This window comes from Callithrix jacchus, chromosome 15 (assembly GCF_049354715.1).
Source record: "Callithrix jacchus isolate 240 chromosome 15, calJac240_pri, whole genome shotgun sequence".
In the NCBI taxonomy this organism is placed as follows: domain Eukaryota; kingdom Metazoa; phylum Chordata; class Mammalia; order Primates; family Cebidae; genus Callithrix; species Callithrix jacchus.
Genome location: NC_133516.1, coordinates 88,325,281 through 88,341,597, shown reverse-complemented (window position 1 = coordinate 88,341,597; position 16,317 = coordinate 88,325,281). Strand labels below are relative to the sequence as shown.

General features: G+C 39.5%; 1 protein-coding gene and 1 long non-coding RNA gene across 51 annotated transcripts in view; one reads left to right on the top strand and one right to left on the bottom strand.

The window, feature by feature from the left end:
• Window positions 1-8,198, top strand: part of LOC118147802 (uncharacterized) — a 38,085-nt gene extending 29,887 nt beyond the window's left edge. The window contains exons 5-6 of the long non-coding RNA XR_004734396.3: window positions 5,649-5,703; window positions 6,550-8,198. This is a non-coding gene — a long non-coding RNA (uncharacterized LOC118147802). The remainder of the gene's footprint in view (window positions 1-5,648; window positions 5,704-6,549) is intronic.
• ZBTB20 (zinc finger and BTB domain containing 20) overlaps window positions 1-16,317 on the bottom strand; it is an 829,160-nt gene that overhangs the window by 67,214 nt on the left and 745,629 nt on the right. For 32 of the 50 annotated variants that reach the window (XM_078352089.1, XM_078352114.1, XM_078352097.1 and 29 more), the window contains one exon: window positions 7,155-7,255. Coding sequence is in view for 5 of the 50 variants with exons in the window: in XM_078352083.1 (XP_078208209.1) it covers window positions 6,185-6,237 (53 nt within the window). In the remaining 45 variants the exon portion in view is untranslated. Of the gene's footprint in view, window positions 1-6,184; window positions 6,244-7,154; window positions 7,256-16,317 lie in introns of all 50 variants that reach the window. The other 18 variants (XM_078352092.1, XM_078352083.1, XM_078352086.1 and 15 more) reach the window with 1 other exon arrangement.

The window sequence follows — 16,317 nt, the reverse complement described above, 5'->3', positions numbered from 1 at the left end:
CCTTGGATTTGTGTCTTTTTCTATCATGATGTGGATAGTGACCAGAAAAAGCATTTCTTTTATTTGTAGAAAACTATGTGTGGTAAGTAGATTTGTTTCCATGTTTCCCTTGTTTCTGTGAGCATGGTAATGGACTTGTTATGCAGAATATTTTGTATTTAAATTTGTTGTACTGGGTAGTTAAATCTGCCCTCGCAGAATATGGTGTTATGATTAGTATGCTGTGTTTTCAGTCCAACAGGTTGTGAAATGAAATCTGTTTCTTCAGAGGGCAGGAGGCAGAGATGGCATGGTAAAGATTAGAATAGAGGAGGCTTTCAGACATCTTTTTCAGCATGGAGGAAGGCAATATAAGAGAAGCAACAAATTATAAGACCTTGTCAATTGTTTGTTGAATGGTGATTATGAGAGTAACCCCAAATCTTGAGTGTCTATGTGGACCCCCAAGAAGCTGGTATTCTGGTTTTCAGTTTAAAGATGGAGCCAAGAGCAAAGTTGCTAAAGCCCAACTCCTTTATTAAAACCAATGCTTTCTCTAAGGTCCTATCTCTCTCACTGTCATCTGCCACCAGGTTAGAAAACTCAGGGTCACTATACACCTTCCTCTGCCTTAAAGCCAATTCATCAATAAGTTCTTATAGTTCTGCTTCCTTCATATTGTTTTTCACATCTGTGTTTCCATTCCAGTTTCACTGAAATCACCTTATCGTTTTTTATCTAGCTGATTGTTTACCAACTGGCTCTCCATCCTCCTTCACTCCTTGGGTCCTGCTTCTTTGCATTCACTAAATCTAAGATGACTACATTAGCCTGACACTCAAGGTTGGCTCCGTATCTCCTCTAACTTTTCTCATGCGTCCTATATTTTGGCCACGCTGAACCCTCAAATTTCTTGAATATCCCCTAGAGCATCCTGGGAATCCACATTCTTGGTTCTCCAGCTTTGCTCAAGCTTTCTCTTGCTTTGAATAGCCCGTATTTCATCTCTGCCCTGTTGCAATCATACTTATCCTTCATACTTACTAAATAGTATCTCCGGCTTTTTAACTGTCTTGATTCCTCCCTACCAGATAGGACTTCACTCCCCACATTTAATTTCTTCCTAGGTCTTTCTCTGAAATACCTAAGCTCTTTTTTTCCCCTAATCTTATTTCACTCACTAAATTTTATTTCAATAATGGCAATTTATGTACATATCCCTCTTATGAGACTGTAAGCTCTCTGAAAATAAGGAAATGTCTTAGTTATTTTTGTATTCCCGTGTTCATCTATTCTTTTTTTCTTCCTTCTCTTCTGTCATTCATTCATTTACGTATTCATTTTACAAATATTTATGATGTAGCCATGATGTGCCAACACGGACTAAAGAATAAAACAGGCCTGATTCCTTCCTTCCCAGAGTTTACTGCCTCGTCTATACTGTTAAGCAGTGTAGCTTAGACAAAGCTGGCATTCAATAATTGATTGTGGATGGAATGAAATAAAGCTGACATTAAAGTGTATTTTAAGAATAGTCATAGTCTGAATCCCAGTTAAGTTTCCTACTTTTTATGCAGCAAGGTAGCAAACCTACCTTGACTGGCTGCTTTTGCTTTAAGTCTGTGAGGGGTATTTAATAAAAGCAGGACTGTTTTGTTCAGTAAGGCTAGGCTAATTGTCATGATTCATTTAAATATAAGGACGAAATAGTAATGACATATATCAACTAGCAGAAAAAATGTTTATTTTTGGTATTCATAGGCAGCGCCTAGGATACTTTCAGATGTGTGTTTCAGAAAATTAGGGAAGCTTTCTTTTAAACATAAGGGCATAGCCAAACCATTAATATTACTCTTTCATTTTTAACACTGCAAAAATTTATATTGTTCTTCCTATTGATGCCCTTGTTTCCTTGCCTAGATTCGCTCTTGTTTCCTACCTGACACCTTGTACCACACACTCCTGTTGCCTCAGTGATCACTTTGGGAGAATATACATAGCATAGAGGCATTGGAACTACCTCTATAAATAAGAAATGTTAAAAACTCAACCTTTTTGGCTTACCGCCTCATTTGTCTCATATCACTTTACTTACTTTTATACTACTGGGCTGTTTCCCAATTGTGCAGATATCAGAGAACTGCTCACCATCCTCAGAGGCAATTTATTTCCTATCTCATCCTCTCTAATAGTTCTTCTGACCCCTTTTTCTGGAGCTGAGAAATCCTAAAACATAGCACCCGTGTATGTCTGGACATACACAGGTGCTGTGAACTGACCCCATTTTTGCAGTTTATAGTTTATTAAGGAGGGAAGAATAAGCCTTGTCATAATTGATTGAAAATACATTTTGGGGCTGTATAAAAAGAATTTTAAACACGGCACATCTGAGGGCAAGTCTTTTCAAGCCTCTGTGGCGATGCACTATTCACTGGAGCCTTTAGAGGGCAGCAGCGCACTGGCTGACTCCAGCGGATTTCAGAGAGGCAAACTCCCGACCAGAACCTTCCTCCTGGTCACCATGCCAAAGGTTGATTTGCCAGGCTCTGGCCTCTCAGTCTCTTTCTTTTCAATTCTCTGGCCTCTCAGTCTCTTTCTTTTCAATTCTCATTCTCTCTCTCTCTGTCTCTCTCTCTCTCCCCCCATTTCCTCCTCCTTCCCTCCCCCACCTTCTCTGTTAAAATTATACACTCTGATGAAGTCGCCCCTCAACCGGAAAATGAAAGCTCCAATGAAAAAGTTAGACAAGCCAACAACAACAAAGAAAGAAACCAGGGAAAAGGGGAAAGGGGGCTGGTGAGAGGGAAGGACTTAAGAATAAGAAAAGGGCAGATGTTTCGTAAATATATGCAAAGCAAAACTGGGTGTACCCTGAACACTTCCACAGAGAAACAGACCAATCATTGTGCACTTCCTCCCGCCACACTGGTGGAGCTCTGCATTCAAAAAAAAAAAGCGTGGCCACAGGCACCCGCCTTTCAACGGCCAGTTCTGACATTCTGACGGAACATCTCCCGATTGTCCAAGGAGAACAAAAACATTTTCATCTCCTCACTGCAAACATTTCTCTTATGAGAAAAGGCTGCTTCAAGAATTGGAAGGGTGTTCTAAGGAGACTGGCGGCCGAGTTAGCCCAGCAGAGCCTGCTGGTTTTTAACTCTCATTGTGCTGGCCCCGGGAAGAAGTTTTAGGCTGAAACATAGCAGTGAGTAAGGCTGTTGAGGATGTTGGCTCCTTCCTAACTAGACCATATTGTATGTGGAAAGAAATATGCATTAAAACATATTGATGATATGGTAGGTATTAAGCATGTTAAATGCATGGAAATTAACCAGATCAGCGGCATTTGATGTATATATTTCACACTCTTTTGCACATATTGCACACATACAGTGATGGCAATGCTTTCTGCAACATATGGAAAAATAAATATTTTATCTGTGTGAGCTCTTAGCAGTCTCCAGGGTGTTGAGAGGAGAGTGCTCTCTTCTCTCACCCTATCCCAATTTTCTCTTTTCACTGGGCTCTCACCCTCTCTTGCACCTTAATGTGCCTTTTACTTATCAGCTTGGTCTTTTCGTATCTGATAAGTAATGTCTCTATTACTTTTCAGATAGAAAAGAATTAGTTGGAACCTCCTTTTGATAAATAATTGCTCAGTCATTGGCTCATGGTAATTTAGACCAGTGATGCCTCCCCAAATCTTTCTGGAGTCATAACCATTTTCCTATTCTTTTCTCCAATAATACATTAAATAGGCTTAGTATCTGTGCAGGGGAGAAAGGGTAGATGGTAACAAACCACCCCAACAAGAGTGGTAGCAGAACGGAGCTCCACTACTGTGCCTTAGATAGATTACTCTGCATCTCTGAGCCTCATTTTCCTCATCTGTAAAATGGGAATAATAATACCTACCACTTAGAGTTATTGTGAGGAACAAATGAGATTAGCCACGTAAAGTGATTAGCCTTATGCTGGTACATGGTAAGGGCTTGTTAATAGTAGCTCCTTTCATAGGGATTGTTAGTTCTGTGACTTTCATCCGGTTAGCTTAAGAAGACATTTCCTTCATCTTGGTAATCTGTTTAGGTATCTAGATTTGGGGCAGGGGCAAATGGATTGTTATTGTAGCAAAGGCAGAAACAATGTTAGGACAAGCAATCTCTCCCTCAACACTTCGATCTCGTGGTATACTTCCTGACATCTCCTTTCTGCTCATATGTTTGTCACTGCTGTGGCTACCCTACACCATAAGCTCCTTGAAGCTGAGGGTTGAGCAGGCTGCACTTGGCCTGTAGAATCCCATCAAGCCTGAGCACGATGGTCTATTCATTGAGACCAGCCTATGGCATTCTGGCTTACCGTGTTTTCTTACAATTTATCATTTCTCTACTTGGTCTGATGTCCTCACATCAATTTAGGATGTTTTTGTGATTAAACACATTTTGTTTTCTTAATCTTATTTTTGTAACCTTGGCAGGGCTGATTTATAATGTTTTTTCCTCCTAACTGTATCATCAGGATCCCGGCAAAAACAGATGGCACATGCAAAGTTTTTAGCTAAAGAGGGTTTAATAAAAGAACTGTATTTAGAGGTGCAGATGAGGTTAAGGGACCTTAAGGGAGACAGCACCAGGTACTAGCAATAGCGGAAAGCTGTAAACCATTTAACTGAAGGGGCAAGTAAAAGGTGATTATTTCTGAGTCCAGTCAGAATTGGAGTTGGGAAGGAGGGCTGGACCAATACGGTCCCTGATCTCTCTCTTCTCCCACCTTTACATCTCCTGCTGATATTTCCTTTTGGCCAAATTCAAAGGGAAGCCCAAGGACAAGAGAGTCTGGATAATGTAGTCCAGAAAGCCAGCCTTCTCGGTCACACAGCAGGGCAAAGAATGGTTCTGGGGTTTTTTTGGGGTTGGAATGGGGTGGGAAAACTAATCAACATATATATTCTTTCTCGCCTATGCTCTCAATTATACTTTCTGGAAGGAAGGACAGAGCAAAATAAAACTAGTTGTCTCTTAGTTTCCATATACCTATTATGTTGAATTGTCATTCATAGAGCAATGTAAGTGAATGTAAGTTCAGTTGAGCAGGGATTTTTGTTTGTTTTGCTTGCTGCCATGTCCCTAGTTCCTAGAACAGTGTCTGGCACATAGCAAATTTTATATGAGAGAGTAAATATACTCACCTCTGCCATGATAGACATTATATATATATATATATACACATACCATCTCATTTAATTATCACAATAATCTGGTTAAGTAGGCAGGGTCACTGGGCATGACTGTGCAGGTGGAATGGGGGTGGGTAGGTGTTAAAATTTAATATGTACTTCCACAACCCACTTCCAAGTCTTGAGACTAGGCCCAAAGCGTTGTCAATCCATCAGAAGAGATACACTTCTGCAAATGGTTCACATTTTAATTTTTATCCTCCTTGCTGATTTTTGCACCTAGCAAGTCTTTGTCAGTTTTATTATCATTTTTATTTTATGCTTTAGAAAGCCAAGTTTCTGAATAGCAGAGACTGCAAAGATTATAACCCAATCTGTCCATTCTCTAGGGCCCATGAGAAGTAAAAGCAGGCACTGGCATCCTGCACAGATGGAATACTTCCTATGACAGAAACAGATGCTAACTTGTGGACATCTCTGTAATTTGCAGGCAACATCAGGTCCTGATTTCTAGGTCTGGATCTGGGTTCTCTGCAGCACAGGAGGTAAGAGTGATAAGGACTCTTTTCTCTCTTAAAGGATATAGAAACTTTGAAACATACCTGCATCACAGTAAGGCTATCTTACTTGTATCACCATAGTTACTCTGTAATGAAGAAAAATGCAAAAACTATCCAGATGTGAGAATTTCTAAGGTACTTCTTGCACTGCAACTTAGGATGAATGAAGAAGGTACATACAATTAAGTTCCTTGTGTGGGTGTGGACTGAAGAAACTATGTTTGATCTTCTGTCATGTCTCTAGTCCCCAATACCTCAATCATTTTGTACTACAGAACACATTCCCTTCCTGGAAGGGCAGGCCTATCAACTACACATCAGCTAACATCAGTTATGATTCAGTTGACTGAAAGCATTAAAGGCAAAAAAGCAACGCAAAATAAAACAAAACTCTGGCTTCATCCCTTTGGGTTCAACTTATACCAGAATAGCTAAAGACATAGAAATATGAATGTAAATATCCTACCTGAAGCCTAAGAGGGATGTTATTTTCCCAGGTTTAGCGTTTTCCAGTGACATAGAAGTCTGTAAAAACACCATCCAATTACCTGCCTCGTAACATATAGGAAAACTTATGAATATAACAACGAGAATGAGTTTTTGTTTTAAAATGTATAATTAAGTTATTTCACACGAAGAACTTCAAAATAATTCAAAGGTCTGGGTTTTCTAGTGGAAAATAGCATATATTCATCTGTTATTTTAGCAATGAATATTTGGTATCAATCTTTGGTATCAATCTAATGAATACTTGGTATCAATCTTTCATCAGTATTTTTCATAGGTATCATATCTCCTACCCCAAATTATTTCTGTACCTTTCCTTGCAAGGGCTGAGCTTCTCCTACATAATTGCCTTTCATGGCAGGAACGAAACCAACTACAGACCCATACATTCAGAGAGCAGAGCTGAGCTGGATACAGTGGCTTAGAGATGTGGTAGAAGGAACCCAGAGCTCCAAGGGGAGAGCAGCAAGAAGACAACAGCATGGGTTGCAGCTCAGACAACAGGAAAATAAAAGCAAGCAAAGCTGGCTCACAGATTTGACCAGGGTGGCATGAAATGACAAGCTACCATGAGATTCAACAGAGTGACACAGAAGGATGATGAGAAACAAACAGATCCAGAGCAGCTGCCACCACTGTAGGCAGAGGCACAGATGACCAAGTAGAACAGCACCAGTCCTTGCAAGGTGTGCTCAGATCTAGCTCGGCATAGCCATCTGGCCAGGAGGGAATGATGCTGCAAACAGCGTGCACGGCAGTTGAGAACTGCTGTGGGCACCTCAGACTGAGTGGTTACCCTGATGATCAAGAAATGAAGCCATCTAAAATTTTGCCTGCTCTCATAATTGTGTGTGTGTGTGTGTGTGTGTGTGTGTTTAATTAAACAAAGTGAACTAAGAAGTGTTTTATTGGAGACATAATGTACTCACAGTAGTTTCAGAATAAATGGTGTCACTCTTCAGGTAAATCACTCCAAGGCTTGGGCCTAGTGAAGATGTTCATTGGGGCAGGGAACAGAGAGTAGCTGTATCTAGATCAGACAAAAAAAAAAAAATAAGGTTGTTACATGAACAGGTGATGGTGATGGCAATTACTTACTTTGATCATAAAGAACTTTGGGACTTGAACGAGAGGTTGGTTGGTTAGTTCTACATCTTTGCACCAGAGGATGGCGAGTTAGGGAAGGAGAAATGGAGAGGATGCTGTCCAGGCTCCATTTTCAGTGCTTTCACCTAACTGCCCGTGCAGCCTGAGACATCAACAGTACCTTGTCAGTGCGGGCAGAGCTGATTTTTAGGTTCTGACTTAGAAACTGAGTTGTGGGTGAAAGTAGGGGAAGGAGGTACGAATAGTGTCCTTCAACCTTGCCACAGTTGATTCTTCTCATATCCTTTTCTCTTTTTTATCATTTATTATGTTTATTTATTTTTGATTCACACTTAAAAATTGTATATATTTATGGTATAAAATACGATGTTTTGATACATGTATACGCCATGGAATGGCTAAATCAAACTAAAATGTGTATTACCTCACATATTTATCACTTTTTCATGGTGAGAACACTTAAAACCTACAGTTATTTTCAATATACACTACATTCTTATTAACAATAGTTACGAGGATGTACAGCACATCTCTGGAGTTATTCGTCCTAACTGAGATTTTATGTCCTTTGACTGATGTCTCCCCAGCCTCTGCCAGCCACTATTCTAATCTTTGCTTCTATAAATTAAGTTTTTTAGATTCCCTATATTAGTGATATCATGTGGTTTTTGTCTTTCTGTACCTGGCTTTTTTAGTACAAAAAAAGCATGTTTTTTTCCATATATCACGGATGACCTCTGGATTCATCCATGTTGCTGCAAATGACAAGATTTCCTTCTTTTTAAAGGCTGAACAATGTTCCATTGTGTACTTTTACCACATTTCTGATATACTTCATTCTACTTCAGTCTCTCTCTCTCTCGCTCGCTTAGTTCTTATCTATTCTAGTGACACCCATTGATCTGGGCATGTTCTGAGCACTCCCTGTGTCCTTCACTGCAAAGACTCCATTTTCTCCCATAGCCTCTAAAGCTGAGGAGTTAAGCTTGAGGGGCTATTACCTGTTCTAGAGCCTCAAACCCAGTGGTCTTTTTCTGGGCTTCACCCCTTTGGCCACATTAGGCTCCAATGACCATGACCCCCTTCATTCCTGAAATCTACTTCACTCTGCACTGGGACACTGAACTACCCTGATTTTCCCCCTACTTCTCAGTCTGCTATTCTGCCTTCTTCACTGGCTTATTTTATTTCTTCTGTTCTCTGAATGTAGACATTCCTCTAGATTCTCTCCTCAGGCTTTGTCTACCCCAACTCTCCCTGACTTCAACAATCTCTTCTCCACAGAGAGCATTCACATTGCTTGCTATCTTTATTTCTAGCTTTTCTACAGAGTTGTACATCCACATTCTAAATTACAACTGGTTGTTGGTTCATTCATTCCGTATTTATATAGCATCTACTAGGCACCAGGATGAATAAGGCAAGGCGTTTAACTTTGACAAGCTCACATCTCCATCAAATACTACACACGCTTTTCTAATTCAGAAAGTTTAGAACTGAATTCACTGACTTTCCCTTAAAATCTGTTCCTTCTGTAGACGTCCCATTTCCTGCCACTGGTATTCCCTTCATCCAGTTACGTGGGCCTACAATTGGGGAGTCATCTTTAATTCTTCTCTTTTTTGCTTCCTATATCCCATTAGTTGCCAAATCCTGTGGTTTTTACTATGATTGTGATTCCTGAATCAGTACCTGTTTTCTATACCAAGCTCGATTTCTCCCCTTGCGACCCACTGTGAGGACATCTGTGAAAGGCTCTTGACTGGCTTCACTTTTTCTAGTTTTTCTTTACCTCTTGTCCATCCTTCACACAAACATTACATTAATTTTTCTAAAGTGCTCTTCAAAACATGTCACTTCTTTTCTTACAGTTCTCTTTGCTTATTGGATTAAGTTCAAACTTCTCAGTTTGGTATTCAAAGCTGCTACAATGTAGCCCAATCTAGTTTCTCACTCTTATCTCTACACTCCATTCTACACTCCAGCAAAGTCCTACTCTTTCCCACCATGTTCATGGTATTTCTTCTCTCCTTTCAGTGTCTACATGTAGCTTCTTCAAGGGCCATCCAAGTGCCACCTCATTTATGTAGCATTTCACAAAGGAGAATGCCCTTCTTAAATACTATGAGCACTTTTTGTACTATTCCCTTTGCATATTCTACCAATTCTAATGGTTCTTTGTGTGATTAGTCTTTCCCCTTCTTTGAAAGCTGAGACAATTTTTACTCTGAGTACCCTATAGTGAGTGGGCAATGCTTTCTTGTACTTAAGTTTGCACGAGGCTGATAATATGCTGAACTGAATTTAAAGGGAACAAAGACTCTTGCTAGATTTTGTTGAAATTGAAAAGACCTCAAAGCTCATTTACTTCAACCCCCTCATTTTTCAGATGAAGAGATTAAGGGAACTGACTTGCTCAAGGTCACATCCTTGTTAGTGGCTGGGCAAGGATAACAGACATAAAAGGCCACCGACTAATATGTATCAGTGCTTACTTGGCACCAATAGGCCCAGCAGATCATCAACAATGACAAGACCAGAAAGAGGGGGTTGGGGTGCATAGCCTGCAAAAATATATTGTGTTCCAAAAAAGAACAATTTGCTTTATTTATTTGCTTCAGCAAACCGAACGAATAAATATCTTTTATAGTTAAATAACATCTAAAAATGAGGGTGGATTTAAAAAACAAGGAAGCAAACTTTTCTAACATTACCAGCAGAAATAATAATGACAATACTGTCAACACCACTGGGGAAAAGGTGGGGATGGTTAATGGGCACAGAAAATAGAAAGAATGAATATGACCTACTAGCATAACAGGGTGACTAGAGGAATAATAATCATAGATTTAAAAATAACCAAAAGAGGGCAATTGGATTGTTTGTAACACAAAAGATAAATGTTTAAGAGGACAGATACCACATTCTCCATGATGTAATTATTTCACATGGTGTGCCTATATCAAAACATCTCATGTACCCCAGAAATATATACACCTACTATGTATCCACCAAAATTAAAAATAAAATTAAAAAAATACCACTGGGGTGATAAACTCAGGCTGAAAATAAGAGTAAAGGAATATCTCATGCTTTGGAAAAGCTGTGTGTTCAGTTGGTGTTCTTGGTGAAAACATGCTGTAATTCTATGGTTACATTCATTAATTTATAGGAACAGACTATTGGTAATCTGCTATTATGCCACATTAATATTTCTTTTTCCACCAAGCTTAGCCCAGTACTCATTCTCTAGGTCTGCTTAAATGTTTACTTGTTTTTCTTTCCTTATGTTACTAATTTACTTGTAGAAATGCATAGACAATTGCCTCTGAGTCTGTTCAAATTTTCTTGCCTCGTTCTTCTCTTGCAGTAGAAGAAGCATTAGTTGTTTCTCCTCTTTATCCTTATCCTCAAAAAGAATCATCTTCTCTTCTCCTCTTTATCCTTATCCTCAAAAAGAATCATCTTCACCCAAAGATGAAAAGCCTAACAAAACATGCTGTGGGGATAACAGTGTTTACTTAGGTGAGGAGAACAGACTTATCCAGGGAATCTCCGTAGTTATTACTTGGCCAGAAAAGCTCAGCTCTTAAATGTTAGCTCCAGTATGGCAAGACTTCATCTGCATCTCCCAGGTGAGCACTTGACTCACTGTTACTCACCAGAGGAAAACCTTGGTGGCATTAATCAAACTCTTTGGGGCCAGTATGGTGGACCCATGCTATGCATTGAGACATCCATTAAACAGCATTACCCCAGCAGCCACATAAACAGCAAACTGGGCTCAAGAGCTCTTCACTGTTCTTTCTAACCCATCATAAGGCTGGACATATCAGCACTTCACCAGACAGAAATTCCTTCTCTTTTTTCCCTCCTGGCAACTACATTAAAATGATAAAGGAAATAACTCATCAATAGTACATTGTAGTGCAAAATTATCTGGCAAACTTACAAATCCTTCGTGTAATTAAATAAATGCACATTTTAAAGATATCTAACAGTTGATTTAAATTGTGTATTTTATAATTAATACAACCATAATATGTCTGTCCTTTAATTAAACCCTTCTTTCTCAGCCCAACAACCTGCTGCTATAATCTTACTTTCATTTTTTGGCAAATTGTCACTTAGCTCCATCTTGTTTCCCCTTTTGCCTTAGTACACACCTGAGCATCTATTAATCAGAACCACTGCATGGTGTGTCATGTTTTATTGCTTAAAGGGTGGTTACACTCTGAAAAAGTCTCAGTGAGAATGACTTCATGGGGTTTCACATTTATTCTCTTTTAATGACTTTCATATCCAGTGTACTCAGTTTTTAAGTCAAAAGATAATTTTGAGGGGATGCTGATGCTACAAATTTTCCCTAGAACCTGAAAATCCAGCTGTTTTCTCTGCCTCTTACATCACCACTGTAATAAAGAATCTGCTCTTGGAACCCAGCTGGCAAGTATCTTGATGGTGTCAAAGGCGAACGAACAGTAGGTCACTTCTATTCAGTTTCATTGTTGATGTTTCTGCGGATCTGTCTTGGATGCCCTTAGACAGCAGAGCTGTTATGAAATACGCTGCCACATATCACTGTAAGGAACTTTCTGCAGATGTCTACTTTGAGTATGGCCTGTCCCATTCCTAAGAAATCAGGTCAAATCATTCTCAAATTATAGAGGAGGAGTTCATGATTAAAGTTTACAAGAAAGTGAATAGTAACAATAACAGGTAGCATTTATTGGATGTCTAAATTTTATCAGGGACTGCACCAGGCATTTTTATATATGAGTATGTTCTCATTTAACCCTCATAGCAATACCGTGCTGTATGTTTTAGTGTACCCATTTTACAGATAAGGAAAACTTAGACTTAATGAGCTCATGTCACAGGTCCAAGTTTAGAAAGCTACTGGATAGTGAGGCCAGAATCCAAACCCAGATCTCTCTGACTCTAAATCTGTGTTCTTTTCACTATATAACAACTGTTCCAATGCAGCATGGACACTGAACACATTTCTAGTTCCCACTGTAATCACAGCACAAGGAAGATGCTTATTTCCATGATGGTTCAGAGCCACTGAAAAGCTCTGAGAGCACAGACTTCAGGAGAAGGAACCATTTCAGAAACTATCAGTAAGTATAGTCTCTTTCTCCCTCCTTTCTAATTGGAGATGAGAATGTTTTCTATCAGTCTTTTCAAACTCTAATGAACAAATGCATCACCCAGGACATCTGATTCAGCATGTCTGGGGTGGAGCTTGCGATCCTGCATTTCTGACAGGCTCCCGGGTGATGCTGATGCTACTGGTCTGGGACCACAGGCCTTATATCTGACACTCTCCTTTTCTACTAGGGTTGTTTTAGAAGTAACAGTTCATCCAAATAACTTGGGTAGCAGCTCCCACAGCCAGCTGACTGGCTTCTGATTCCAGGCCAGTTTGTTAGGTCATCAGGCATTATACAGAATTCAAGGAGTTTTTTGGCATAGAGCACATTGTCAAAAAAAAAAAAAAAATTGTTTCTAGATTCCCCAAGGGTTTTCCCCTCTCTCTGGAAATTCAAAATGATAATGTCTCTAACATGTAAAATTCCTATATTTTACATTGTTGTTATTTTTAACAATAATTATCTGGTAATAATTCAAATAACACCTTTCCTCTGAGAAATCCAATGAGCTTTACTAACCTTAATTGTCTAACAGCAATTCCCAGAAGACGATAAAGCTATCTCAAAGATCATAATAAATTTAAAATTGCTCCACTTCCCTCGTTTCTTTGCCCCAAATGTAGTGGTGAGTTAGTGGGGATGGGTTACTAATTGGCAAAGACCCACTATCATAATTTGAGTCACAGGAAATTTCATAACAAAGGATAAACCTGTGAAATAATTAGCAGAGAGGTCATTGTGGGGAATACAATGTTAGAAAAAAGAGGAAGAGTTATAAAGTGTAACCTAAGAAAAGAGAAAGTAAAATCAGGACTAGCTGATGACCTCAGAGAAGACATTTAACCTCTAGGTGGCTCAGCTTTTTTAACTATAAGAAGAGGAGGTTGGTTTTATGATTTTTAAGGTTCCTTAAAACTTAATAGTCCCCTGAGAAGAAAGATGTGGGAATTAAGTAGCTCATCAACCTGTTAAACCATTAAACCTGCTAAGGAAGTCTATTTGACTTTTAACTTTTTAACTAATTACCCGAAACAAATTCCCAGGTCTACATCACTAATCTCATCTCTCTGGAAACTGGTAAGAAAACCATTTAATGAGTAAGACACCAAAGACATCATGGCAAGATAAACTAATCAGGAACCCCATCTTCAGCTTACTGATGCTGTAAGAACTATTTTACTTTTTAGGTTTTCGTTCCTTATTTAACCACTAGTTAATACCCATGTCCAGAAGAAATACCTCTGATGGCTTGAAGACCCCTGGGATGGCCCTGCCAACACAAGGCGGAATCACAATCCCACTGTTTGTCACATTAAATTGATGCTGATTTTCTCCATAGAGACCTCTTGATTCCTCTTTGACAGTTCATAAACTCTTGTTAATATAAGTTGCACATCCCATGCCATGAGCCTTAGCATTATCAGATACAGTTGATTCTTGTTTAAAATAAGAGATCTTTTGGATCAGAGTACACACACACACACACACACACACACACACACTAGTGATTTTCTGTTTTTTTTTTTTTGACAGAGTTTTGCTCTTGTTGCCCAAGCTAGAGTGCAATGGCACCATCTCAGCTCACTGCAACCTCCGCCTCCCTGGTTCAAGCGATTCTCCTGCCTCAGCTTCCCGAGTATCTGGGATTATACCCATGCACCACCACACCCAGCCAATTCTGTATTTTTAGTAGAGACGGGGTTTCTCCATGTTTGTCTGGCTGGTCTCAAACTTCCGACCTCAGGTGATCTTCCTGCCTTGGCCTCTCAAAGTGCTGGGATTACAAATGTGAGCTGCTGAGTCTCACTGATTTTTCTGGTTTTAATGAACCCGGCCTGGTGATGAGAACCCCTCTATTATGTCACTGGATACTGGAACCTTCTTGTCTAGCAAGCCTGCCACAGATCATGTCACTAAGATCCTTTTGAACTCTGTAATGAGAATTCTAACATGAGCATGATTTATGACACTGCATTTTATTTGGTATTATCAGAGTTTCCTATACCTTGCCCCTTGCAGTGAGTGTGTTTTCTGGAGTAACCATTATAGTTTGTGGTAAATGGAAAAAAGGTATAGAGAAACATCACAGTGCATTACTCCAGAGAGCACACTCTGTCACTGTCCCCAAAGTGAACATCATTTCCCTTTTCCTGCTCCCATCACTTCAATAGTAACTTTGGCTACTATTGACTAAATGCTTACTGTGTGGCAAGCATTGTGTCTTTTCACAGGTAACTTTTTTTTACAATTATTCATTGAAGTTGGGGATTATATTCCCATTTTATAGACAAGGAAGCTGAAACTGATAGGAAAGGTACAGTTATCGGCCAGTGAAGGCAGAGGGTAGCAAAGCAGAGTTAAGGGCCAGATTCTAACCACAGTGCTCTATAGCTTAACCTACACAGAGCTCACAATCACTAAACCACTAATCTGCCTTCATTCCACTGCTCTTGATTTGTGGTCCTCACCATTAGCTTATACTAGATTCTTCATGGCCCTCTCATGCCTTCCTGAATGTTTTGTGAAATTTCTCAAAACCTTCTACACTTGATTCCTGTTTTCCCTCCCTATATTGATTAATACTTTAATCCAAAAACCCATTACCACTTCTTTTCAACAGACGTTACTACGCCTTTTCTTAGCTCTTTATACTCCTTCTAAATTATTCTTTTGAGGCCTGACATGTGATATCAAATGTTCCACACCCAGCTAGTGAACTCACTTTCCCAGAAGCCCAAGGAACCTACTGTTTTCAGCTGGTTCATTAGTAGGCCCCAGCTGGCCTTACCAGATCTATCTGTCCAGTTTGATCTCACCCAACGATCAACCATTTCAACAGATTTCCTTTCTTCTCTAACCTTCTATGTGCAGGGCCTCCTTTTACATTCATCAACCATGAATCCATATCACCATTTACCATTTGCTCTCACTCTTGTTGCAAAAGCCTACACATGCACGCTACCAGGACCTATGCCTCTGCCCACTGTTTCCAGGTACCGTCTATGGCAGTTTTTCTTAGTTTGCTCTACTTTTATGAAGTCCCATTCTCCATTCTCTTTTTCAGTTGATGAGCCGGCATCCTGCTTTGATAAGAGGATGGACACCATGCAGTATGGTCAGCTTAGTAGCGCTCATCTCCTCTCATATATCTTATTTCCTCAGGATGTATCCTTTCCCATGTTCCCTTCGGATCTTGAAGGTTATATGCTCTACTTCTCTTTATCGTTTCCTTTGGTTTCATCAGGGATATTTTCTTTGTAACTGATAGCACATCCATTTCTAATAGTACTAGATTAATCATCACAACATAGTTGTTCTTTTTTTTTTGTCCTGCATTCAACTCCTGCCCTTCAAAAATCTTTTCAGACGGCATATCTTAAAGTGTGTTTCAAACTGGAACTTCAAGATGCATCTGAAAAAAAGTTCCTTGGGCAAGTAAGTTTAGGAAACACTGCATGCTATATATTCTGTTCTCAAACTCACAATGTACATGGGCTATTAGAGGTGCTGAAGGCCTAATCTTTGTCCAGGCTTATTGGATTACAGACTCCCCCATCCTCCTTTTAAATGGAACAGTTATTAACCTCAGAATATGCTTAGGGAAAAGATGCTTTAAGGGATTTCCCCTGGTTCCAAACTCTTAAGCCTGGGCTCGGAAATTCACTGAATCCCTGTCAAATGGTCCTCTCAGATTTCCTTTCCATCGATACTCCGCATGGTCTAAACTAGTTAACTTATAGGGTGTCAGAAAGACTAAGCACATTTGTATCTCTGAGCTACTGTATATACCAGTTTGGCTGCTTGGAATACCTTTATTACCTTTTAAAAA